General features: G+C 53.7%; 1 protein-coding gene across 1 annotated transcript; it reads left to right on the forward strand.

The window, feature by feature from the left end:
• Window positions 1–5592: 5592 nt before the first annotated feature.
• On the forward strand, window positions 5593–24140 carry SH2D6 (SH2 domain containing 6; the record flags this gene model as incomplete). Its single annotated transcript, XM_081254590.1, is given in 21 exon segments — window positions 5593–5779; window positions 5911–5986; window positions 6328–6464; window positions 9026–9106; window positions 16477–16487; window positions 17443–17468; window positions 17832–17866; window positions 18230–18312; window positions 18418–18480; window positions 18482–18530; window positions 19124–19248; window positions 19877–19937; window positions 20417–20439; window positions 20851–20896; window positions 21261–21339; window positions 21603–21657; window positions 21791–21920; window positions 22093–22148; window positions 22394–22477; window positions 22627–22785; window positions 23415–24140. Coding segments are annotated over 21 exon segments (1680 nt in total). The 3' UTR covers window positions 23529–24140.

A 24140-nucleotide genomic window follows, 5' to 3' on the forward strand; every position in this document is an offset into this window, starting at 1 on the left:
GACACTTTTTTTCCTTAAATTCCATATATATGTGTTAGCATACGGTATTTGTCTTTCTCTTTCTTACTTCACTCTGTATGACAGACTCTAGGTCTATCCACCTCATAACAAATAGCTCAGTTTCGTTTCTTTTTATGGCTGTGTAATATTCCATTGTATATATGTGCCACATCTTCTTTATCCATTCATCCGATGATGGACACTTAGGTTGTTTCCAGCTCCAGGCTATTGTAAATAGAGCTGCAATGAACATTTTGGTACATGACTCTTTTTGAATTATTGTTTTCTCAGGGTATATGCCCAGTAGTGGGATTGCTGGGTCATATGGTAGTTCTATTTGTAGTTTTTTAAGGAACCTTCATACTGTTCTCCATAGTGGCTGTACCAATTCACATTCCCACCAGCAGTGCAAGACTGTTCCCTTTTCTCCACACCCTCTCCAGCATTTATTGTTTCTAGATTTTTTGATGATGCCATTCTGACTGGTGTGAGATGATATCTCATTGTAGTTTTGATTTGCATTTCTCTAATGATTAATGATGTTGAGCATTCTTTCATGTGTTTGTTGGCAATCTGTATATCCTCTTTGGAGAAATGTCTATTTAGGTCTTCTGCCCATTTTTGGAGTGGGTTGTTTGTTTTTTTAATATTGAGCTGCATGAGCTGCTTATAAATTTTGGAGATTAATCCTTTGTCAGTTGCTTCATTTGCAAACATTTTCTCCCATTCTGAGGGTTGTCTTTTGGTCTTGTTTATGGTTTCCTTTGCTGTGCAAAAGCTTTGAAGTTTCATTAGGTCCCATTCGTTTATTTTTGTTTTTATTTCCATTTTTCTAGGAGGTAGGTCCAAAAGGATCTTGCTGTGATTTATGTCATAGAGTGTTCTGCCTCTGTTTTCCTCTAAGAGTTTGATAGTGTCTGGCCTTACATATAGGTCTTAATCCATTTTGAGCTTATTTTTGTGTATGGTGTTAGGGAGTGATCTAATCTCATACTTTTACATGTCCCTGTCCAGTTTTCCCAGCACCACTTATTGAAGAGGCTGTACTTTCTCCACTGTACATTCCTGCCTCCTTTATCAAAGATAAGGTGACCATATGTGCATTGGTTTATCTCTGGGCTTTCTATCCTGTTCCATTGATCTATCTTTCTGTTTTTGTGCCAGTACCATACTGTCTTGATTACTGTAGTATAGTCTGTAGATTATTTGTAGTATAGTCTGAAGTCAGGGAGCCTGATTCCTCCAGCTCTGTTTTTCGTTCTCCAGATTGCTTTGGCTATTCGGGGTCTTTTGTGTTTCCATACAAATTGTGAAATTTTTTGTTCTAGTTCTGTGAAAAATGCCAGTGGTAGTTGGATAGGGATTGCATTGAATCTGTAGATTGCTTTGGGTAGTAGAGTCATTTTCACAATGTTGATTCTTCCAGTTCAAGAACATGGTATACCTCGGGCAGGCAGATTCTTAACCACTGCACCACCAGGAAAGTCCCACCCTTCTTGTCTTTATTCAGAGGAAAACAGGCCAGCCAGTGTCTGCGCCCAGAGGCTAGGCCTTCCGGAAGTGAGCAGGACAGCAAGTGGTCCCCACTTCCATTTTTGCTTCTGAATGGAGAGAGCCCTGCACAGCAGGCAAACCCCGGCAAATGTCAGCTGACAAGAGGCATCAGGATTAGGACCTGGCCCCTTGATGCAGTGGTAAGAGGACTTTTCCTTTCTTGGGAAGCAGCTTGGAAAATTCCAACCAGCATGACTTTCTCCAAGGCCCACTGATGGGGCCTGGGGTAAGGTAAGCAATTCAAAGCCTGGTTCTACCCCTTTCCATCTGGGCAACACTGAGCGACTACACTCCATTCCTGAGTAATGCTTAGAAACTGCCCCACGTGTCCACCCTCCTCTGACCAACTGGTCACCTACAGACTCAGCCTAAATATCCCTCCTCGAAACGTGCAGTAATCCCTGACTTCCTCCTTAGTCCTCCCTGGGTGCTCTGGGCATCAGGCCACTGGGCCATCTGAGTCTTCAGACTCCGTGGGAAAACATTTCATCCATACCCTGGAAGCAAAGATGGAATTATATCCATGGGCCACCTTGTCAACACCTGGCCCGCTTCTGGACAGCTGAGCCCCACCAAGGCCCTTCTAGGCATAGTGTATGCTATGCTATGCTAGGCAGAGCATTTCCATTTTCTGCATTTTTAAAGTAAAATTTACAGTGAAAATCACAAATCGTAAGTGTGCATTTGAATGAGTCTTCACATATGCAAACACCCATACAACCCACATCCCTACCAAGATATAAAACACTTCTACCACCCCAGAAAGTTCCCTCACCACCCTTTTCTCTCCTCTGCCATGTGTGCCTTCCCCATCACACTGTTAGCTCCTCCAGCCCAGGGACCATATCAGGTCATCCTTGTGACCCCAGCACCCAGCAGAGCATTCAGCAGGTAAGAGACACTCCAAAAAATATATATATATATATTTTTACTTAATTAACAGAGAGCAAAATCCTCAAATTCTAGCAATGCCCTAGCCTCTGTCACCTTGTGAAAGTCACTTAAACCTTCTGAACCACAGGTTCCTCACGTGTGAAGCAAAGACAATTACCCCAGCCCTCCTACATTGAGGGATTGTGCGGATCCAATGAGATGACCTATGGGAGCCTCTTTGAAAAGAATAAAGGCCTAGACACGTGCCGGCTGCCATTACCATTATTATTAATAAACTCCTACTTCTAAAACAAACATCTGGCTGAAATAAACCAGGAGAGGAAGGCATCGGAGTCTGACTTCCAGGCTTTGGCTACTTGGGCTCTGGCCAAGGTCTGCAGCCGCCCAAGATGGCCAGCTTTCTGGTTCTGTGCCCATAGACCCAGGCTATGGACTGATTTCTGGGGCTAAGAATTTCCTGAAATTGCAAAGGATTCTCCCTAAGTGAGTTCCCAACCTGGCTTCTCTAACTACCCTGCCATATGGCCCTCTCTGAGCCTGCTTCCCATCTGTAAAATGCAGCACTAGATGAGGAGTCCCTTCTGGCTCCTCTGACTCCAATCCAGAGGGGCAGATCAGGCTGACCTGTTGCATTTCCTCAGCCTGGGCGGGGCGGGACAGTGGCAGGATGGCAAGGATCTGTTGCAATACCTGAAAATTCCAATATCACAGCTCCCCCAGAATATTCCTTTGAAGGCACTACCTCAGGATGCTGCTAGTCTTTTTTTTTTTTTAATGAATTTATTTTATTTATTTTTGGCTCCATTGGGTCTTCGTAGCTGTGCGCAGGCTTTCTCTAGTTGCGGCAAGCAGGGGCTGCTCTTTGTTGCAGTGCAAGGGCTTCTCATTGCGGTGGCTTCTCTTGTTGTGGAGCATGGGCTCTAGGTGTGCGGGCTTCAGTAGTTGTGGCTCGCGGGCTCTAGAGCACAGGCTCAGTAGTTGTGGCGCATGGGCTTTGTTGCTCTGCGGCATGTGGGATCTTCCCAGACCACGACTCGAATCCATGTCCCCTGCATTGGCAGGCGGATTCTTAACCACTGCTCCACCAGGAGAGCCCACTGCTAGGCTTTAAATTTGATCTGCAGTGAATTTTTCTAGATCATTTCAGCTTCTCTGAGGAAGAGCTGGCGGTCTGGATGGCCATATTTTCTGAATAAAGCTCATGATTAGAAAGTTTCTTTTCAATCACTGCTGGGTGCTCAGAGGCATCCTGGACGGTGACACCCCAGAATTCCTTGGTGACCTGTTGGGAAAACAGGACTGTCCAGTACAGCATGAATGAGCGGGCCAGGAGAAGCTCTGGTGGAGCACTGTGGTGGCGGGGAGGGTACCGAGAGACTGGGGCAGGAGAGACTGGTCCCCAGGGAGGACGCAAGAGGACATGTTTACCCCCTCAAGGCCAGGGTCACATTGGTCCTCACGCCATTGTACGTTCATGATGAGAGCCAACACTCTTTTGAGTGTTGGCACTCTATGCCAGGCACTGTCCTTCATATGATTTTCTCATTTAATCCTCCCATTTGCCCTCTAAAGTAGATCCTCTTATTGTCCTCATTTTACAGATGAGAAAATGGAGGCCAAGTGGGGTCAAAATAACGTGCTCCGGGACTCCCTTAGTAAATGCAGAGCAAGGTGGTAGGACCCCCGGCCTCCCCCCCAACTATCACTGCACATCACTGCTCTCCCTCCTCCTCTCCCAAGGCCCATCCTGCTCTCGGCGTTGAACGCTAGTGCCAGCTCTGAGTCCTTCACACATAAGGGGCTACCCCTGCTCATCCTTAAATCTGGGATTTAAAATTAAAAAAAAAAAGTTTTATTTATAAAAATAGTACAGAGTACTGATACATGCTACAACCTGAATTTTTAAAATACTGTGCTAAGTGAAAGAAGCCAGACACAAAAGACCACATACCATATGATTTCATTTATATGAAATGTCCAGAATAGGCAAATCTGTAGAAACAGGATGTAGATTAGTGGTTGCCTAGGGTCCGAGGGGATGAGGACTTTAGGGGGTGACTGCTAATCAGGACAGGTTTCTTTTGGGGGTGATGAAAATGTTCTCAAATTAGTTTGTGGTGACAACTGCACAACTGAGAATATACTAAAAAACACTGAATTGCACATTCAGTAAGGCTGTCAACAAATGAAAGGGCTCTTTAACCTATAAATGGTTAAGGCCTGGCTCGACCCATTTGCACCCCACTTTAAAAAATTGTATAGAGAGGTTCCACGGACCTACGACCCAGCTTCTCCTAATGGGACAGCTTACTTAACTACAGTAAGTGTAACTTCCCCTTTAAAGTGTGGCTCCTGAAGGCCCAGCACCTTTTCTCCAGTGCTTCAGAGTTCACATAACACCTCACCCATGCCCGGGGCTTTACCGTTTACAAAACACCCCCTCCACACACAGCCCCCACCCCCCAACTTGATCCTCAAAGGAAACCCGTGAGCCAGTGTCGCCCCATTTCTTGGTTTTCGTGGTCAGAAGAGTCCTCTTCCCTCCCTGGCCTCCTTCTGTAGGGTTGCTAAATTTGACAAATAAAAATGTTATCTGCGGGCTTCCCTGGTGGCGCAGTGGTTGGGAGTCCGCCTGCCGATGCAGGGGACACGGGTTCGTGCCCCGGTCCGCGAGGATCCCGCATGCCGTGGAGCGGCTGTGCCTGTGAGCCATGGCCGCCGAGCCTGCGCGTCCGGAGCCTGTGCTCCGCGGCGGGAGAGGCCACAACAGTGAGAGGCCCGCGTGCCGCAAAAAAAAAAAAGTTACCTGTCAGCTCTATAGGGTAATTACTTCTAATGTGTCCAGCCAGTCCTGGGCGGGTCTAGTCATCATTTTGAGACACCATTGATCGCAGCCTCTTAAGAACTGAAAGGGCCCTGGACTGTCGCCTAGTCCAGCCTTGCCCAGCAGGCCTGGGCTGGGCCTCCCAGGCCAAGTCCTCACTCTGGCTTTCCCCACCTTCCTACCCGGCCAGAGCGCGCCCATCTTCGTGCCTCAGTTTAGCATCTAGCGTCTTGTCCTCCAGGCGCCGGCATACACATCGCGGGGGCGGCGGACCGGGGGAAGGGCCAGGGGGAGCTCGGCTGGAGTTGCGACACCGCGCCATGTCTACTGTCCAGATCCAGGGCACGCGGGAAAAAGCAGGAGTAAGGATGGTACCACGCCGGGCCCAGGTGGGACCCCCGACCTTCGGCCCCACCCAGGCCCGAACTACAAATCCCAGCAAGAGTGGGCCGCGGGGCGGGACCTCGGGAGCGGTGACCTGCGATCCCTGCGCCAAGCCCGGGACCAGTGGGCCCTCGGGGGAGAGATCAGGAGGACAGAGACGCCACAGCGGACCTCGAAACACACTCACAGACACACAAACACACAGACACAAACGCGCACACCGGCCGCGTTTGTCCCTCCCCCACGAACTACAGATCCCAGCAGGCAGTGGGTGCGGGGCGGGGCCTCGGGGAGGGTGGCGCTCACGACCGGAAGCCAGCGTCTGGCGAGGTGGGCTTACCAGTGCGGGGGTGTGGGCTCCCCTGCCGTGGGCCCTCGTGCCTTCCCTCCCCGCAGCCTGGCTCCCCGCCCACGCACACACTGCTCCACCGTGGGGTCGCCGGCCCGAGCCCTTCTCAGCGATCCAGAGCCCCGCCCTCCCTACCAGGCTGGGACTGCCGGGGAAGGGGATGGCCGGTGGACGCTTGGGCCAGCTGCCTTGGAGGGACGCAGAGTCTGCCTCCTTGACCCTCTCCTCCGTCGCCTGGAGCGAACTCCCTTTTCCTGGAGCGAGGAGCAGCCCGGACCTTGAGGCAGGACTAAGCCTGTTGGGGTCTCTGTGTGGCCTGCAGGTCTCCTGGAGAAGCCCAGGGAAGGCCAGGGTCCTTCGAGTTCTGGGGTATACGTCAGGATGTTCGGTCCACGCTGTCTGACCGCTCTCAGCTTCCTGCGCCCAGGCATCAGCTTTATATGGCAGAGCCAGATAACAGTGAGGGGCTGACAGGAAGTAATAAGCAGGGCACTCTCATTCAGTATGCTCGCTCTCAAAGTGCTCACACCTCAGCGTCAAGCGCCAGAACTCTTGTCCTAACTTCCCGGGTCGCGTAAGTATCCACTGAGACACTACAGCAGGGACTTACCCAAGCCCTTCAGTGCCAGTCAGGAGCTCAAGGGTCCAGCCTGTCTGGTGGGATGAGCAGTGCCGAGGCCCCACTTCACCCACCTTCCGGGGCCAGGGCAGTCTCTCTCCTGAAGCCTCTTCTCAGCTGATTTCTGGCTCCCAAGTGAGGATTCAGGTTACACCTGTATCGGGAGCAGTGACACCACAGTGGCCAGCAACACATTGGACTTTCTGTCTCCAACCCCATTTTCAGAGTTTACACTTTCTGATCTGGCCATATACTGCTGTGACCCTGATCATCAAGGTAGGTAGGAAAATACTTAGTTTATGACGGTGTAGCCACGACCCCGTAATGTCAGTGAGAGTTTATTCTTCTGTAGTTGGGTGGAGACCAGCTGCTTCCTAGACATATTCCTAAATTTAATCTTGGAAAAATTAGAAACAACTCGAGAAAGGATATTCAAAGTAGAACGCCCAGATTCCCTTTGGTAACTGGAGTAGGGGTCATATGTACTGGTTAGGTGGTCGCTAAGGATGTCCATTGCTGCCTGGGAAGTTCTCAAAGGCTTGGTTTTCCAAGGATTTCTGTTAAGACTGAAAACAGTGGGGAAGGGTGGTTGGGGGGGATAGATTGGGAGATTGGGATTGACATGTACACACTGGTATAGATTGGGAGATTGGAATTGACGTGTACACACTGGTATATATAAAATAGATAACCAACAAGGACCTACTGTAGAGCACAGGGAACTCTGCTCTATAGTCTGTAATAATCTAAATAGCAAAAGAATTTGAAAAGGAACAGATACATGTATATGTATAACTGAATCACTTTGCTGTACCTAAGATTAATACAACATTGCTAATCAGCTATACTCCAATATTAAATTAAAAATTTAAAAAAAAGACAAAGCAATTTTGCCCCTTTCCTGTTTGCCCATTTCTGTTCCTTAAAAGAACCTAATTACAGGAGTGAGTTCACTGAGCAATTGAAACGAACTCCTGACTTATGCTCTAACCTGTTGAGTCTTTTCCTAGATAAAAAGAAGTAAGAATAAAGAATTAAGCAGTTAAAAAATGACTAACTCTCTCTCTGCAATTGCCCCTTTAGCAATCCTGCAGGCAGATCACGCAGGCAAGATCACACCTGAAGAGTCAGCCAGTCTGCACTCAGTGGAGAATGATGCAGAACCCAGCCTCCTGCCTCGATGAGTCACTGAGGTTCTTCCCCCTCATGTTTCCCGTTAAAAACTGTCATGGCTGAGCAGAATCTTTGGAGTTGGTCTCTGGACACGAGTCTACTTTCTCCCCAGATTGCCCACTCTTCTGGTTAAAGCGCCTTTCCTTTCTACTGACACTTGCCTCGCAAATTATTGGCTTCTGAATAGGGAGCAGCCAAACCTGGGTTCAGTAACGAGACAACCAGCTTTTTGTTAAGTAGCCCCTCTGCCCCTAGAGACGAGAGATAGTTACCATAGAAACTTGGAGACAGCCCTTGCCCCATCAGTGCACTCTTTATAAGAGCCCATTCTCTCCTGCATTCCAGGACTTAGCACCAGACTCTTGAATCAGTAAGAGCCTGTGTGACTTGCCCAAGGATATGCCAAAGCCATTTAATGCCTATCCCTGCTTCCTGAAGATCCAGCCAGCAGGGTGCAGTTAAAGTAACAGGGCGGTGTTATGAAGTCATGATAGAAAATGTGTCTGAGGGTAAGGTGCACCAAAAGTTGGGTTCTTTTCCCCTCAGGGCCTTGGGAGCGACTCAGGAACATACATATTCTATACTTGAAAGTACGTGCACCTATACTGGTTACACATTCTGAGGCAACCGCAAGATTCCCCTTTTGGCAGAGATAGCCTTAGCGCATGAATGCTTTCAATAAAAGTTTGTTTAAACTGGCATTTAAGGGGGCTTCCCTGGTGGCGCAGTGGTTCGGAGTCTGCCTGCCAATGCAGGGGACACGGGTTCGAGCCCTGGTCTGGGAAGATCCCACATGCCGCGGAGCAACTAAGCCCGTGTGCCACAACTACTGAGCCTGTGCGTCTGGAGCCTGTGCTCCGCAACAGGAGAGGCCGTGACAGTGAGAGGCCCGCGCACCGCGATGAAGAGTGGCCCCCGCTCGCCGCAACTGGAGAAAGCCCTCGCACAGAAACGAAGACTCAACACAGCCAAAAATAAATAAATAAATTTATTTAAAAAAACCTGGCATTTAAAAACCATAAACAAATTCATTGTTTTAGTAACACCTTCCACCTATAGTGGAATTATAGTTGAAGTTATCTTTAAGGTTTTGAATAATGTTTGTACATATTTTTCTAACCTTGCATTTGTGTAGGACTTCACAGATTTCTGCTGATTTTTTCTTGCACCAACAACTGGATGAAGCCCTTGTCGGTGGTCCTGCAGGCCACACCCTTTCCTCTGGCAGCCAGTCTAGGGGGTGAGGGACAGGCCACCACGCTTTCTCTCACCACCAGGGGCCGCCCTCTGCAGTGGAACAACCGCTCAGGTCCGTAGAGCGGCAGGGAGGACGGGGTGGGAGGCACTGAGGGCTTTGGTCTTGTGGACATAATTAGATGGCTCTGGCCCAAGGCCCAGCATCCATCTCCGCTCTGGTCTCAGCTTTTCCGTTGGTAAAGGTGGGGAGGGTGATCTCAGGGCTCTCCACACCTATCAAGGAAGTACGTGCAGATGAAGACACATCCGTGAGTGCCAGCGCCAGGTCTCTCCTAGGGGGAAGGTAGAAGGCAGGCCAGTTGTCCATATTCTTTCTGCTCATCCGTCCTGAGAGAAAAGAACAAGGAAGCAACGGCAACAGGAGATGCCTGGCTCTCCAGATCTGAGCTGAAGAAGGAAGAAGCCTAAGCAGGGCCATACAACATATGGCCAAGGCGGGGGTGGGGTGGGGGTGGTGGAGTGCAGGGAGAGTGGGGGGGAAGAATAGATGCCCCCCCCTCCACTCATTAAGGTAGATAGAGGAAAGGATCCAGTAAAGTGAGTGACTCTTCCCAGAGAAGAGTCCTTGGTAACCATTTGCATTTAGAGAAGCAGATAAACAGGGAAAGGGCCTCAGGACACTATGCTCAGCCTAGGCACGGGGGTTAGCGTCCAGTGGCAGGAAAGGAGCAAGCCAAGGGCCTTTCAGAGGAGAGAGACAGAGGCTGTTTGGCAGGAGGCGGGGTCTTTGAGCAGGCGGTGAAGAATGAGTGAGGTTTGAATGTGCAGCTACAGCAAATATTTTTTGAGAGCCTGTTCTGTGCCAAGCTGTGGGCCGGGCACTTGGGGTTTGGCAGTGAACTGGACAGACACAGTTGCTACCCATTGAGAGCTCTTACAGCTGAGTGGGAGTCCACAGTCTAGCCCTGAAATGTATCCATAGATTTAATTACGGTGGGAGCCCAGAGAGTGTGTCGCGGACAGACTGCCCTGTGGTCTGGGACCCCTGCTGAGGGTGACTTCAGCTGTGGCCTGAAGGAAGAGGGAGGCAAGGGGCGGGAGTGTTCCTGCAGAAGAAAGGCAAGTGCACAGCCCCCAGGTAAGGAGACTGTTTGAGACTAGAAAGAGATGAACAGAGCCAGGTACTATTATAAGTGTTTGCAGCCATCCTGCCCCCATCTTACCCAGGCTTCCTGCTACTGGGACACCTGTTGGGTTCTCCCAAGGGCAGAATCTCAGCAGTGGGCTAATGCCTCAAGTTTAAAGACACCTAAAGGAGCTCTGGTGATCTGCAAGATAAGGAGTTGAGGTGGAGGGAGAGGGCTGGGGTCTGGGGGGGACAAGGTGCTTGCACCATCTGTGAAGATTGCCAGTTGCAGAGTCGTTAAGAGTGGACTTTGGGGGGGGTTGGTTAAAATTCTTAAAGTATAACATACATATAAGAGTCCTTTTTTCTTTCTTCTCTCTCTCTTTTTTTTTTTTTTTTTACTGTGTTTTGCTATACTTTTCTTTTTTTTTTTTTTTGGCTGCATCACGTGGCTTGTAGGATTTGAGTTCCCCAACCAGGGATTGAAGCCAGGCCCTCAGCAATGAGAGTGCAGAGTCCTAACCACTGGACCACCAGGGAATTTCCGTGTTTTGCTATATTTCAGAGTGCTTTCTCCCTGTCATATTCTGTAAGGACAATAAATATCTAAATTCCTTCCACCTGAAATTTCCTTAAGTCAACAGAGTGCAGAATGGGCCACCTGGGCCTAGTCACGGTGGAACCACAAAGAGAAGGTGAGTGTGAGTGAGTCTGTGGGGAGAAAATGGAAGGGCCGGGGCTGGAGAGGTAGGTAGGGCTGATCTTACCAGGCAACAAGCAGCCTTTGTCTCCATTCAAGGAGCCATGTTGGGGAGGGCCACGCAAGGATTCCAGGCAGAGCTGCATCATGAGCAAATCTGTTGTGAGCAGAAGTTCCCAAACGGGGAAGGGCCGGGCGTGTGGGACAGAGAAGGAGCACAGCAGGGTGGTGGAGCACCGCAGCAGGGGCAGAGGGGACCAGGGCAGTGCCGGCTTGTGCACTTTACCCTAGAGGCCAGGGAAAACCAGCCTCAGCCCCGACCCTAACCCTTGGCGAATCTGTAGAAATCTAGTGCACTGCCCCCCAGAAGAACACACCAAGTTTTGTATCTGCTTTCAGAGAGATGGAAGCAGAGTCTGTCACAAACCGCTGAAGCTGCAGCAATCCATGATGGTGCACCAGGGGGGGACAGGGGCCAGAGACCCCTCTTAGGAGGCTGGTCTGTGTGTCGTCCATCCTTCAGCCCTCCGTCACGTGTCACAGCTGCCACCAGAGTAAGCTGAGTCAGCAGGCCTGGGAGGGCAGCGGCGGTGGGCGGGGAGGAGAAGGGACCTCTGCCAGCTTGTGCTAAAGCAGCCCCAACATTGCCCTCCGCTCCTCAGCACTGGAGGACCCCTTCTCTCCCTCCTGTCAACCACCCTCCTTCAAGATGGTCCCCGACATTAACTTTAACCCATCACAGACTTGTTCAGTTGGCCTCAGGCCCCTCCCTAGGAGCTTCTTGGGCCTCTGACTTGACTACTTGCTCAGGTCAAAAGAGCCTGAGGACTCATTCAGTCTCCCTCACCCCTCGCAGGACCTGCTCTCCCCTCCCCATCCTCTGAGGCCCTAAGTCATGGTCAGAAAGTTCTCCTTCCCTCTTCCTACCCCACCCCTGCCACTTACCCTGATGGATTCCCATTCTCCCCGGAGAAGAATCCTTGTCTTAACAGCATGCTTCTTTCTTTTTTTTTCCCCACTTTTCCCCCTACTTCCCTGGCTTAGGGGACCTGGCTGTCCTGTGGTGGCCCCAGCCCCGCACCCCGGAACTCCCCTTGGCCCTGACCCCCACTCCCAGGGCCCCACCTTCTCCTAGGCTGTCCTCTTGGTGCTTCCTCATGGTTGACATCCAGGTCATCCCTCCTTCTTTCTCTTCTTTCCTTCTCCTTTTTATCTTTTAATCTGTACTGACTGATTTTTTTAAATTATACAATTAATTAATGCTTGTCCTATAAAAGGCCCAAGAGTATAGAAACGTACAGCTATGATACTCATTTCTACCTGGTCCCACTTTCCCATGAGACACCTGTACCTGGCCTCACAGTTTGGGCTTCTTGGTATCCATGTGGTGATCCCACTGATGCTGTGCCTCTAAGTTAGATTTCTTCACTGAAAGTAAGAGAAACCAACCTCAGCTAGTTTAGGCAGGAAAATAATTTGTTAAAACTATTCTGTAGCTCGCCACATCTCCAGGAGAACCAGAGAACCAGCCAGGAACAATGTCCCAAAGGCCTCAGCCAAGCTGGCCTAGTGGAGGCACCTCTGGGCCAACACCAGTGATCCTGGCCCTGGGTGGTACCCCTGGGATGTCAGCCTCCCCGGCCTATGGGAACAGGGTACAGCTGTCACCTGCCCCCTAGGGTGGATGCCTCTTGAGACAGAGTCTCCTCATCATTTTTGTCAAATAAATTATTTTATTTTATTTTGGGCTGCTTTGGGTCTCTGTGGCTACGCACGGGCTTTCCCTAGTTGCGGCAAGCGGGGGCCACTCTTCGTTGCGGTGCGCAGGCTTCTCATTGCGGTGGCTTCCCTTGTTGCGGAGCGCGGGCTCTAGGCGCGTGGGCTTCAGTAGTTGTGGCACGCGGGCTCAGTAGTTGTGGCGCACGGGCTTATTTGCTCTGCGGCACGTGGGATCTTCCCGAACCAGGGATCGGACCTGTGTCCCCTGCGTTGGCAGGCGGATTCTTAACCACTGCGCCACGAGGGAAGTCCCGGATGGATGCCTCTTGGTGCCTGCTTTGGATACAAAGCCCAGCGTGGGGGCATCTGACTGGCAGAATGCCTGCACCCCAGCCATAAGGGAGGCTGGGAAGGCCTCATCTGGCTTCTGTGAATGGAGGCAAGGATTCATACGGTGGAAGTGACCCCAAACGCAGGAAGTGCTCCACAGCCAGTGGGAATGGCAGACCTTCAGCCTCTAGGGGTCCAGCCACCACACCTCAGCATCCCCTGCTCCGCAGCCTGCACTCTCTCACCTCTGAGACCTCTGGCCACAGCCTGCTTACCTGTCCTCCATCAGGTCCTCAGAAATCACCCCCTCCTGTTCACAATGCTTCCCACGTCGCTCACACCGGGGACCCCAGCCAGCCTTGGCCACCTTCCCTGTCTGCTGGCAACAACTCCATGGACCGTGGCACCACCTACTCAGGAAGAGCTGATATTTACTGCACATGTGCTGTGTGTTTCATGTGTTTCATCTCATTCAACAGAAGTGCCTCCACCACAAGGAGTGCCTTGTTCCCACCCCCACTTACAGAGGGGGTGACTGTAGCACAGAGAGACTGGATGTCTCCTGGGGCCTCTCCATCACTCGGAGGGTCCCCTGGAGGGGAGGGTCTGTGTCATGTTTCTTCTCTGCTGGCCACCCCCATGCTCCCCGTGAGCTAAAGGCTGAGTGTGATTCTAAAGATGTCCTAGGAGTCACATCTTCTCAGAATGTTTCCCTTAGAGCAGCGTTTCTCGAACTTGACTGATGATAAGATTGATCTAGGATGCTTGTTTAAAGTAATATAGATTCCCGCTTCCCTCCTGGAACAGCCCATTCTTAAGGTCTCAGGGAAGGGCTGGGAGTCTAAGACTTTTAACAAGCCCTCCAGTTGATTCTTGTGATCATGCAAGTGGGGGAACACTGCTCCAGAGAGCTGTTTGTTTTCTTAGGGTGGGTTTAGACTCTGTTGGGCCTGAAAACGATGGCCTGTTCTTACTGGACATCAGCAGCTGAGATCTGGAAAATGTGGAGAATCACCGTGTGCTATGGAAGGACCATAAAACTGGCACTCAGGTGCTGCCAGACAGTGGGGCATTGGAACCTTTGAAATGTAAGTTTCCAGCAATTCCATTTCTAGGAATTCATCCCGAGGGAATAGCTATGACTGTACAGAAAACAGTCCTGTGCCAAAGATGGAGAAAGAGGTTGTCCAAATCTCCCTGTGCCATCAGCAGGAAGCACGGTGCTACAGGGCTGGCTGCGGTGACACAAAGCTGCGAGGCAGCCTCCTTCCATCCCCTTCTCCCTGCTCTGCCCAGGCCAGTGCCCCCACCCAGAAGGCATGGATTCCACCCTCTGCCTGGGGCTCTTTCCCTCACCCAGACCCTGGCATTTGCCTATGCAAAGCCCTGAACGGAAGGAGGAGGTGGCTGAGGCAAGGGTAGTCTGGACTGGGAAACCCACTCAGTTTGGAGTTTGCAGCGGGGTGGTGTCTAGAGCATCTTGCTGACTTTGACAGCAGGTCCCCTTGGCGAGAGAAGTTGCCCCCTGCCTTATGGTCCAAATGTGGAACAAAGGTCAGCTGGGGAGTGGAGGTCGGGAGGAGACGCTTGTCCCTGACTCCAAGCCTGGATTCCTTCTTTGTTTTTCTTTGCAGAGTTTTTCCCATGACACCGAATGGGCCCCCCTTAAGCCACCCCAATGACTTTTCATAGCTTCTTTTCTTTTTTTTTAAATAAATTTATTTATTTTTGGCTGTATTGGGTCTTCGTTGCTGTGCGCGGTCTTTCTCTAGTTGCTGCGAGCGGGGGCTACTCTTCGTTGTGGTGCGCGGGCTTCTCATTGCGGTGGCTTCTCGTTGCGGAGCACGGGCTCTAGGTGCATGGGCTTCAGTAGTTGTGACACGCGGGCTCAGTAGTTGTGGCTCACAGCTCTAGAGCACAGGCTCAGTAGCTGTGGCGCACGGGCTTAGTTGCTCCGCGGCATGTGGGATCTTCCCGGACCAGGGCTCGAACCCGTGTTCCCTGCACTGGCAGGTGGATTCTTAACCATTTTGCCACCAGGAAAGTCCCCATAGCTTCTTTTTTATTGAAATATAGTTGATTTACAATATTGTGTTAGTTTCAGGTGTACAACAAAGTGATTTGGCCATATATTTGTGTGTGTATGTATGTATGTAAGTGTGTGTGTGTGTGTGTGTGTGTGTGTGTGTGTGTATATATATATATATATATATATATATATAGTTTTTTGGGGATTCTTTTCCATTATAGTTCATTACAAGAGATTGAATATAGTTCCTTGTGCCATACAGTGAATCCTTGTTGTTTCTCTTATATATGGTCGTGTGTATATGTTAATCCCATACTCCCAATTTATCCCACTCCCCTCTTTCCCTTTTGGTAATCGTAAGTTTGTTTTCTATGTCTGTGACTCTGTTTCTGTTTTGTAAATAAGTTCATTTGTACTATTTTTAATTTTTATTTATTTACTTAAAATTTTTTTTCTGTTTCTGTTTTTGGCCATGCCACGATTGAACCCAGGCCACAGCAGTGAAAGCCTGGAATCCTAACCACTAGGCCGCCAGGGAACTCCCAATTTGTACTATTTTTTAGATTCCACATAGAAGTGACATTATACGATATTTGTCTTTCTCTGTCTGACTTACTTCACTTAGCATGATCATCTCTAGGTCCATCCACGTTGCTGTAAATGGCATTCTTTCTTTTTTTTTTTATGGCTGAGTTCATAGCTTCTTAAGTGTCCATTTGCCTACAGGTCTCAGGAATCATGTGGCCTTTGAAGTCTGTGGCCAGCTCCAACCCTGGATTCTCTCCCCAGTTCCCCCAGCCCCATGGCCTCCAAAGATACAAGTTCATGGCCTTCATTTCTCCTCTGTGCCAACAGCCAGGACATCACCAAAATGATAACCACAGGAAAGTTACAGTGTCCTAGAAGGATCTTATATTCATGATCCTCTTCTGTGTTCCCTCATTCCCTGGTCTAAACAGAGTCAGACACCAGGCCCTACCCTTTCTTTTTGCCTCAACACTTCTCAGAAGTCAGAGTTCCAAAATTCACTCGGGTAACAGAGCACGGGGAAGTTATGGGCTCCCTAAGGAAACCAGTGGTTACTGATGTTTCTAATTCCATCACAGGAGAGGAGGGTCAGGACCCAATCCTAGATGAGGTACAGGATGCTCAGTGGTTAGTGCACAGGCTGTGGGTTGTGCAAACCTTGGATTGAATTCCACCTCCAACACTTACTAATTGTATGACCTTGGGAAAGTCACTCCATTTCTCAGAGTCTCAGTGCTCTGGACTGAATTGTGTCTCCTTCCAAAGTCATATGTTGAAGCCCTAGCCCCCAGTGTGACTATATTTGGAGATGGGGCCTTTAGGAAGGTAATTAAGGTTACATGAAGTCATAAGGGGGGGCCCTGATTCAATAGGACTGGTGTCCTTAGAGGAAGAGATCAGAAGTCTCTCTCTCTCCAGAACTCTCTCTCTCCCTGCATGCGCAGAAGAAAGGCCATATGAGGACACAGCAAGAAGCTGACCATCTGCAAGCCAGCAAGAGAGCTCTCGCCAGAAACCAGCCCTGACAGCACCTTGATTTTGGACTTCTAGCCTCCAGAGCAGTGAGAAAATACATTTCTGTTGTTTAAGCCACCCAGCCTGTGGTACTCTGTGATGGCAGCCCGAGCTGACTAATACACTCATTCTCCTCATCTGCAAAGCAAGGATAAAATTAGGACCTGCATCATGAAGCTATTGTGAGAATCCAGTGAGGAAATTCATGTGTAATGCCTGCCTGTTTAACTTTCCTACAGCACCTTCGGCACCTGGAACGGTGCCTGGCGCATAGTGGATGCTCCATAACTACCTACTGAACGAATAACTACATCCACCAAGAAAGGAAGCTGTCACACTCAATAATATTAAGTGTGTATTTCTGAGCTTTTCACTGACCTCCATCCCCTTGATCATTGATCATCCCTCACCAGCAAATGACAGCAGTCACAAGGGATTTAAGAAAAGTGTCTGCGGGGAGGGTCTCCTGTTTTTAATTGGATCTGCCATTAATACCCTGTCTTCTGTGAACTGGGAAAGGGCTTGGTCTGGCGGATCCAGAGTAGAGTCTGAGTCTCTGGGAGGAGGCGACATTGACCAGGAAGCTTTTGGGCCCTTGGTCCAGCCTTGCGGGCCTGGGCATTGAGGAGGGAGCTCTTCCTCCCATGGGGCAGGGGGCAGGAGCTGCAGCTGTGGGGTGCAGTGGTGGGGGAGCTAGGGCTGGGCCCTGGGAGTGGCATGGACGAAGTTGGTCTGGGGCCGGAGGCCACAGCAGGCCCACCTTCCTGGTGCTTGCACGATGCAAATGATGAGAACAATAGGGCCCCTGTCCCCAGGCCATTTGTGGCAGAACCTGGACCCTGGGGAGGCATAGCTCCTTTACCTTGGCCATGGTGAGACTTGGTTCTGGGGGCAGCCCCAGGTGCACAGACCTGCCCACCCCTGGGGCCCAGGACTCCGGGCGGGGAGAGACATCCCACCTGAACTGATCACCCCCTTCTGCTCCTCCCTGACTCTTTCTAGGACAAGCTCAGCAGGAGCAAGGCCAGGTGAGTCCTTGGGCTCCTCTCTTTCCTCTGCCCCCCTCTCTTGTTTCCACCTCGCTGTCCCTTTCCTGGGCACAGGCATCCTTAGAGCGGTGCTGGGTCCACCTGGGCCCTCCATGCCCAGTGAGACCATTCATGCACCTCCACCCCCTGGGAACACTAGGGCTCCCCCACTGCCAGCTTCCCACAGGCACTAGCTCTGCCCCCAGACTCCTCCTCCTGCTGCCCTGGTACCAGGCTGCCATCACACAACTCCAGGGGACACCATTCATACCGTCATGGATGTGCATGTCCCAGGGTTGTGCATGGTCTGGCTGACACAAACGCAGGGCCCCTTGGGCAGAGCTGACTGGAGTCTGATTGCAGGTTGGGGCCACACCTTCCACTCCCAAGATGTGCAGGTAAGGGACCAACCCCCAGATGCGTAGGAGCCCCTGCAAGTCGAGTCTCCCCTGAGGACTCTGGACACCTCCTGCCCATTGTAGTCTGATGCTGCTAAGTCACTGGGGCCTAGCTCTTCCGCCTGTCTCGGTCAGAATTAGGGACGCATGGGGTAGGGGACTGGCATAGGTGGAACAGGCTGTGAGACCCCCTTATCTCCAAAACGCCTCACTGGTCTTGCTGCAGTGTTAGAAAGGCCCACCATGAATGGTTCCTTTGAGGCCACTGTAAGAGTGCAGATGGGTTATTATATTTTGGAGAGAGAGTAAGTCATTGTGCTAGAGAGGGACTGGGCCACGAGGAGCTGAGGACAGTCTCACCAGTCTCCCATCCAGACTCCCCTGCTTGGAGAAAAGATGACCCCTGCCCGTCTCCTCTGTCTGCCCCAGGGACCTGGAGACGCAAGGTAAGTTCAGCTGCGGAGCCCGGGGTGGGGGGTCGGGGGAGGCAGCGGCCACCACGGCTCCTGCATCTCTTCCGTCTTCCCTGTGCTCAGCATCCCTTCCCAGAGGCCCAGGAGGAGGAGCAAGAAGAGGAGGATAAATATGAGCTGCCCCCCTGTGAGGCTCTGACACCTAGCCCCCGCCCACCTTCCTGGCACTCAGGAGGACTCTTTGTACTTGGGTGAGGGCTGGGAAGTTGAGGCAGGGAGGTTGGGTGGTCAGGCAGGACGGCAGGGTCCCCACAAGGGAAGAGGGCCCAGGCCTTGCCTCGTCTCCCTCTGTCTGGCCTGGGGCAGCGAGGGGAGGCCTCAGCTGGCAGTCACTGAGGCCTCTTGGCTGGGCAGAGAGAGAGGGATGGAGGGAGGGAGGAAGGGAGGGAGGGGAGAAGGGAAGGGGGGTGAGTGGGAAGGGAGAGGAGCCTGGAGGGGCAGCGTAACCAAGGCAACAGTGGGAAAGCAGGAGGCCTGACAGGGTCCCTGGGGCCTGGCGTTCCCCCTCTGAGATCCTAGCACATCTCGGAGCAAGGGTAGGGATGCCAGGAGAGCCCCGGCTGCTGCTGGCATCGCACCCCGACAGCTCCCAGGCTCGGCCAGGTGGGGGCAGGGAAGCTGGCCGCCTCCAGTCGCCATGGAGACGGGGCTGTCGGGGAGCCAGAGAGCACAGAGGGGAGTGAGGGAGGGAGGAGGGAACAGAGGCTGGGTGGGGGGCAGGAGGAAATTTGTCACCTACGTGGGAGGAGCCCACCGGGTCACAATGCTCAGGGGTCTTTTCCAGATCACTCTGGCCCCCTGGGCCCTCCCATGTCACCATCACCGCCACCGCCACCACCGCCGCCCCAGCCCCAGCCCGAGATGATGAACAGCCTCCCCACCTGCCCCACCCCAGGCTACCATTTCCCAGTGAGTAAATCTAAGAGGCATCTCATTTGCAAGATTCCCCCACGTCTGCATTCAAGAGGCCCCTGAAAAATTAGCTGCGTCAGAAGCCAGAGCCCCGTGAACAGTCAGTCGCTCCTCCCACCTGCCTGGCCTGGTCCTCGCACCCTCCCCATCAGCATCACCCCAGACTCACCCTTCTCGCCTGAGCCAGGAGAGGGGAGCGGGGGTGGGTGGGGGTGAGGGGGGGGGTTGAAGCTCCGCTGCCCCTCCCGGACCCTAAAGCCTGTGCAGCCCTCCCTGCCTCCAGAGGGAAGAAATCCCTCCCTCAGCTGCCAGTCGCTGCCAGCTCTCATCCCCGCCAGGATCCCGTTTGTGGGCTTTGAGAGCTACCACTTTCATCATATATTTTATTGGAATAAAAAGAAAAACTGGGAGAGATTCACACCAAAGAAAGAGCCACAGAATAGAAGCAAGGAGGAGAGTCGCCTCCTTTGCACATTAACGCTTGTGTTGCAGTGTTTTTCAAGCTGCACAGACATATGTAGTCCCTTTGCCTCCCACCCCAGCCAGCCTTGCCCTCCCAAGGACGCAGCTCCCCTCCATAGCCCCCCACCCGATTTTCCCTCACGCCACCGCATTGTGCCCACAGCCCAAGGCAGCGTGGAGCCCGCCGGAGGCCACAAAGCAGAGCTGGCCCTTTGGGAGGCGAGGTAATGGGGATGTTCTCTCCTTCCGAGGCCCACCTACTCCCCACCCCGAGAAGGGGACTCCTGACCTCCACGAGGTCGGGGCCGGGGGCAAGTTGAGCTGGCCTTACATTCATCTCATGCTTTGTCCGGGCGCTGCATCCGCCACAGCTGCTCCTCATTTTTACCTGCCAATGTCCCCCTGAGGCAGGCAGTTCGGGAGGAGACTGAGACACGTAATGCTTTGCCTGAGGTCTCAGAGTCCCTGACTCCGGGGCCCCTTCTGCACCTGCTGAGGTCTCTGGGTCAGGCGGGGGGCACCCCGGGGGTGTGAAGTAAGGCGATGGGGGGGGGTGAGGATGGCTTTCTCCTGGGACTTCAAAGCTGGCTCTGAGGATCCCCTCAGAGAAGTTCCAAGGATACACCACTCTTCCAGCCTAAGTTTCACTGAATTTCTTTCTCCCTGCTGCTGCTGGCTGGTGGGTCTCTCCTTTTCCTCCCAGAGCTGGGTGCACCAGACCGGGCGGTGAGTGGCCCCTCACTCTAGGATTCTGACTAGGAAGTTGTTGTTGGTGGTGGTGGTGGTGATGGGTGAGCTGGGAGGGCCAGGAAATATCCCTAAATCCAGGGAAACGGCCTGGAGCCGAGCCTCTCCCCCTCTGCCACAGGCCCTGGCAGGGCGTCAGCCAGTGTCCTTCTGGGGAGGGCCTCGCCCAGAGCTCCTCTTGGGTGCTCACGCTCTCTGAGCACAGGACGGGGGAGGTGCTCATGCGCGCCCCCTTCCGGGCAAAGGAGCGCTTTCAATCATTCCAGGTCCACCTTGTGGGCGGCGGGGGGAGGGGGGGTTAGGTGCCAGTAGCTCCCCCAGGTGATGGCTTCGCCCTCCCACCCACTCACTGGTCAAACCCTGGGTCCCATACGCCCCTTCCTACCCTAGGTGCCGGGCCCAGCAAAGAAGCCCGAGGAGGACATTTACCTAGATTGTGAGTCCAGTCCAGGTGAACCCCTCCCTCCCTCCGTCCGCCCCGCCCCATCCTGCCCTGAGGCCCTGTCCTGCCCTGAGGCCCTCTGCTACCAGCAGCACGATGCAGTCTCCTGGCTCCATCTCCTCTGGTCTGGGCTGCCCCACACGGTGCCTGCCAAGGAGGCGACCCCCTTAGAGCAAGGGCTTGGTTGGGGGGGCGGCTTCCCAGCAGTTGCAGCCAGGACAGCGCTCTGCCTGGTTGGAAGGACTCCCCAAAAGTCAGGCTGCAGAGAAGCAGAGACCCCGCAGCTGTCCCCTGCCCCGCCCCGGTCACCCGGATTTCCCCGCTTGGTGCTCAGCTCAGCCTGCCCTCTCTGTTTTAGTCCCGGCCTTGCCTCAGACTCTGAGCTCCCAAGTCCTGAGGCTCCCAGTCCCTCTACCAAGGACATCAGTGGGGCCCAGGTGAGTGCCGCAGGTGTGTGCTGGGGGCCTGAAGGGCCTACGCAGGCTTCCCAGCCCCGACCCTGGGATCTCCGGGATCGGGTCACTGGACTTATTCTTTTGAAGGAGGTAAAGCCCCTGAGCTCTGTTCCCCAATTCGCTCCCCACAGGCCCCCCACAGCCCCCCAGGAAGCTCGGAATGTAAGAGGCTGGGGGTTTGGGCTGGTGGTGGGCTGAGCTGGGAGGGAGAGAGGGAGGCTCAGGGTAGGACTTCCTGCCCAAAGGAGCAGGCCTGCAGGGCCAAGCTCTTCTGACCCAACATCCTGTGTGCCAGGGAGCGTCTAATGCCACCTCTAAAGGTGAGTACCGCCATTGTCCGCATGAACCCAAGCCCTCCGGCAGGGCCTCCCATGCGGGCCTTAGCCTGCCTCCCAGCCCCCCGCACCCCGCTTCGCTGAGGGGGTCCCTGCAGGTCTGCCTCCAGCGGAGAGCAGGTCTCAGAGGACCCCCTGGGCATTCTCCAGGGTCTGCACCGAATCAGGAAGCTCCCAACCTGTACCTTAAAATCACTCCTCACTTGGAGGTCACACGTGGCCTAGCCGGTGGGTCCTACCAGAGCCCTGGGGCGGGGGAGTGAAGCACTGGGTGTCCCGCTTTGGGCTTCAGGCCTTTGCACACCCTCTGTGACCTCCCCAACCTTCGCAGCTGGGCCCCGAAGCCTCCTTGGCCTAATCCCCTCTCAGCCCTAGGGCTATAATCTGCTGCTTCCGGCAGGAAGGATAGCCTCTCTCTGCCCTGTAGCCGCCACCCAGAACGCCTCGGCTGCCGAGGTGAGGAGGGGCTGGGAGAGGGCTGGTGGGGGAGGCCCATGGGGGCAGAGCCCCAGTCCCCACCCAGAAGCCCTCTCGGGTGGGTGTCCACCACTGAACACGTGTGTGCAGCTCCCGGCGCGGACACATCTTTGTTCGGCTCGAGTGGCCGTGAGCGCGAATAACTGCAACCCGGGGGTTCTCTGCTTCCCACCCCGGATCCGGTGCCCTGGCACATCGCTGAGCCGCTGTGTGTGTATGTGCAGGAAGGCGATCCGCTGGGCCAGCCTTGGTACTCAGGGAACTGTGACCGCCATGCTGTTGAGAGCGCCCTGCTCCGGCGCCAAAAGGTGGGGCACCTCAGCCCCCCTGCGCCTTCTCGGGAGACCGTTTCTGCCCAGGGGCTGAGGCTGGCTGAGCGGGCAGGAGCAGCCGGGCAGGGGGCGGAGTCAGGGCTGTAGCTGGAGGGTGAGGGTGACGGACGGGCTCTCCTCCCCAGGACGGGGCCTACACCGTGCGCCCCAGCGCAGGCCCTCGCGGTTCCCAGCCCTTTACCCTGGCAGTACTTCTCCACGGCCGGGTCTTCAACATCCCCATCCGCCGGCTGGATGGCGGGCGCCACTACGCCCTGGGCCAGGAAGGCAGGAGCCACGAGGAGGTGGGTACTGGAAGAGGTAGGGGGCTAAAGGGCAAGGCACAGCAGAGCAGCCCCTGGGCCCAGCCGGGAACACTGCCCTGGGGAAGACCCTCCATTTTTGTCTTTTTCTGGAGTGGGTGGAAATCTCGGTGGCCAGCGCCCAGAACTCCTTCCCAGAAGCCGGCACTTTAAGAGGCCCAGTCTGCTCTGGGGGAGACACTCCCTCGTGAAGGGTCCCGTCTGCATGGGGCCCAGGTGGGGGCGTTTGTATGAACCCAGCTGGGAGGAGGGCAGGGCCCAGGTAGTCCAGATTCGTGTCCGTACCAGGGACTCAACTTTGCACCCAGCACTTGCTAGGCTGCAAACTGGAGACAGTCACCACTCAGCTCCCCACACGGACGGACCCGGGCAGAGGCCTCAGAGTTATTTCACCTGGCCTGGGAAATAGGAGTCTGGCCAACAACATGCGCACGGGTGCCATCACAGGAAAGGCCTGGAATTGGGCAGCAACATGCAGTGGGGCTTCGTGGGGCAAACAGGAAGGAAAATATTTAGAGAAATGTCAACAAGCTCCCTCGCCAGAGCCCCCCAGCTCCCTCAGGAAGTTTCTCCCTGCACGAGGCTCACTGAGGCCCTGCTTCCCCGCCCAGCTCTTCTCCGTGGCCGCCATGGTCCAGCACTACCTGCAGCACCCCCTACCGCTCGTGGACAGACACAGCGGCAGCCGGCAGCTCACCTGCCTGCGCTTCCCCACCAAGCCCTGACGCCACGGCGCACGCGCACCCCGGCCTCCGGTTCCGTAGTTTGCTCCTCGGGCTGTCTCCCTCTCCTCTCCCAGGTCTCCACCCCGCCAGCCCCCGCTCCCCCATCCCGTGCCCCAGTCCCTGCAGGCCTCCCTGAGAGGCATTGGGAAGGGTCGCCCAGAGACGGAAAGGGTCCCTAAGATCCCACCCCATGCTCACCCAGAGCCTGGCACTGCCACTCCCTGCTGCACCTCCAAGACTGGGAAGCAGGGGACAGGCAGGGCCTCCATTCCCGGCCCCCAGGCATGGCCTCCCAAGCTGCTCTGAATGAAGGCCTCCTCTGGGAAGCTGAGCCTCAGGGGGATAGTAAGGGCACTGCTTCTACACGAAGAGAATCCTCTCACATTTGGGAGGAGGCTTAACACGGGGCTGGCATCTGGAAGGAACTTGGTCGCCCTGAACATAGTTTGCTTTCAATAAATATTTGTTGACTGAATTGTTGAATTCTGTTGAGTGAAGCAGAGATGGCCTCCATGAGGCGCCAAGCTTCGCAAGTGCCCCAGGGCCCAGCCTGGGCCCGGGAGCGCCGGAGCAGTGGTGGCCAGGCCAGGACACAGGAGCCAGCCCCCATTT

This window comes from Mesoplodon bidens, assembly GCF_964165515.1.
Source record: "Mesoplodon bidens genome assembly, chromosome: 14".
Lineage (NCBI taxonomy): Eukaryota > Metazoa > Chordata > Mammalia > Artiodactyla > Ziphiidae > Mesoplodon > Mesoplodon bidens.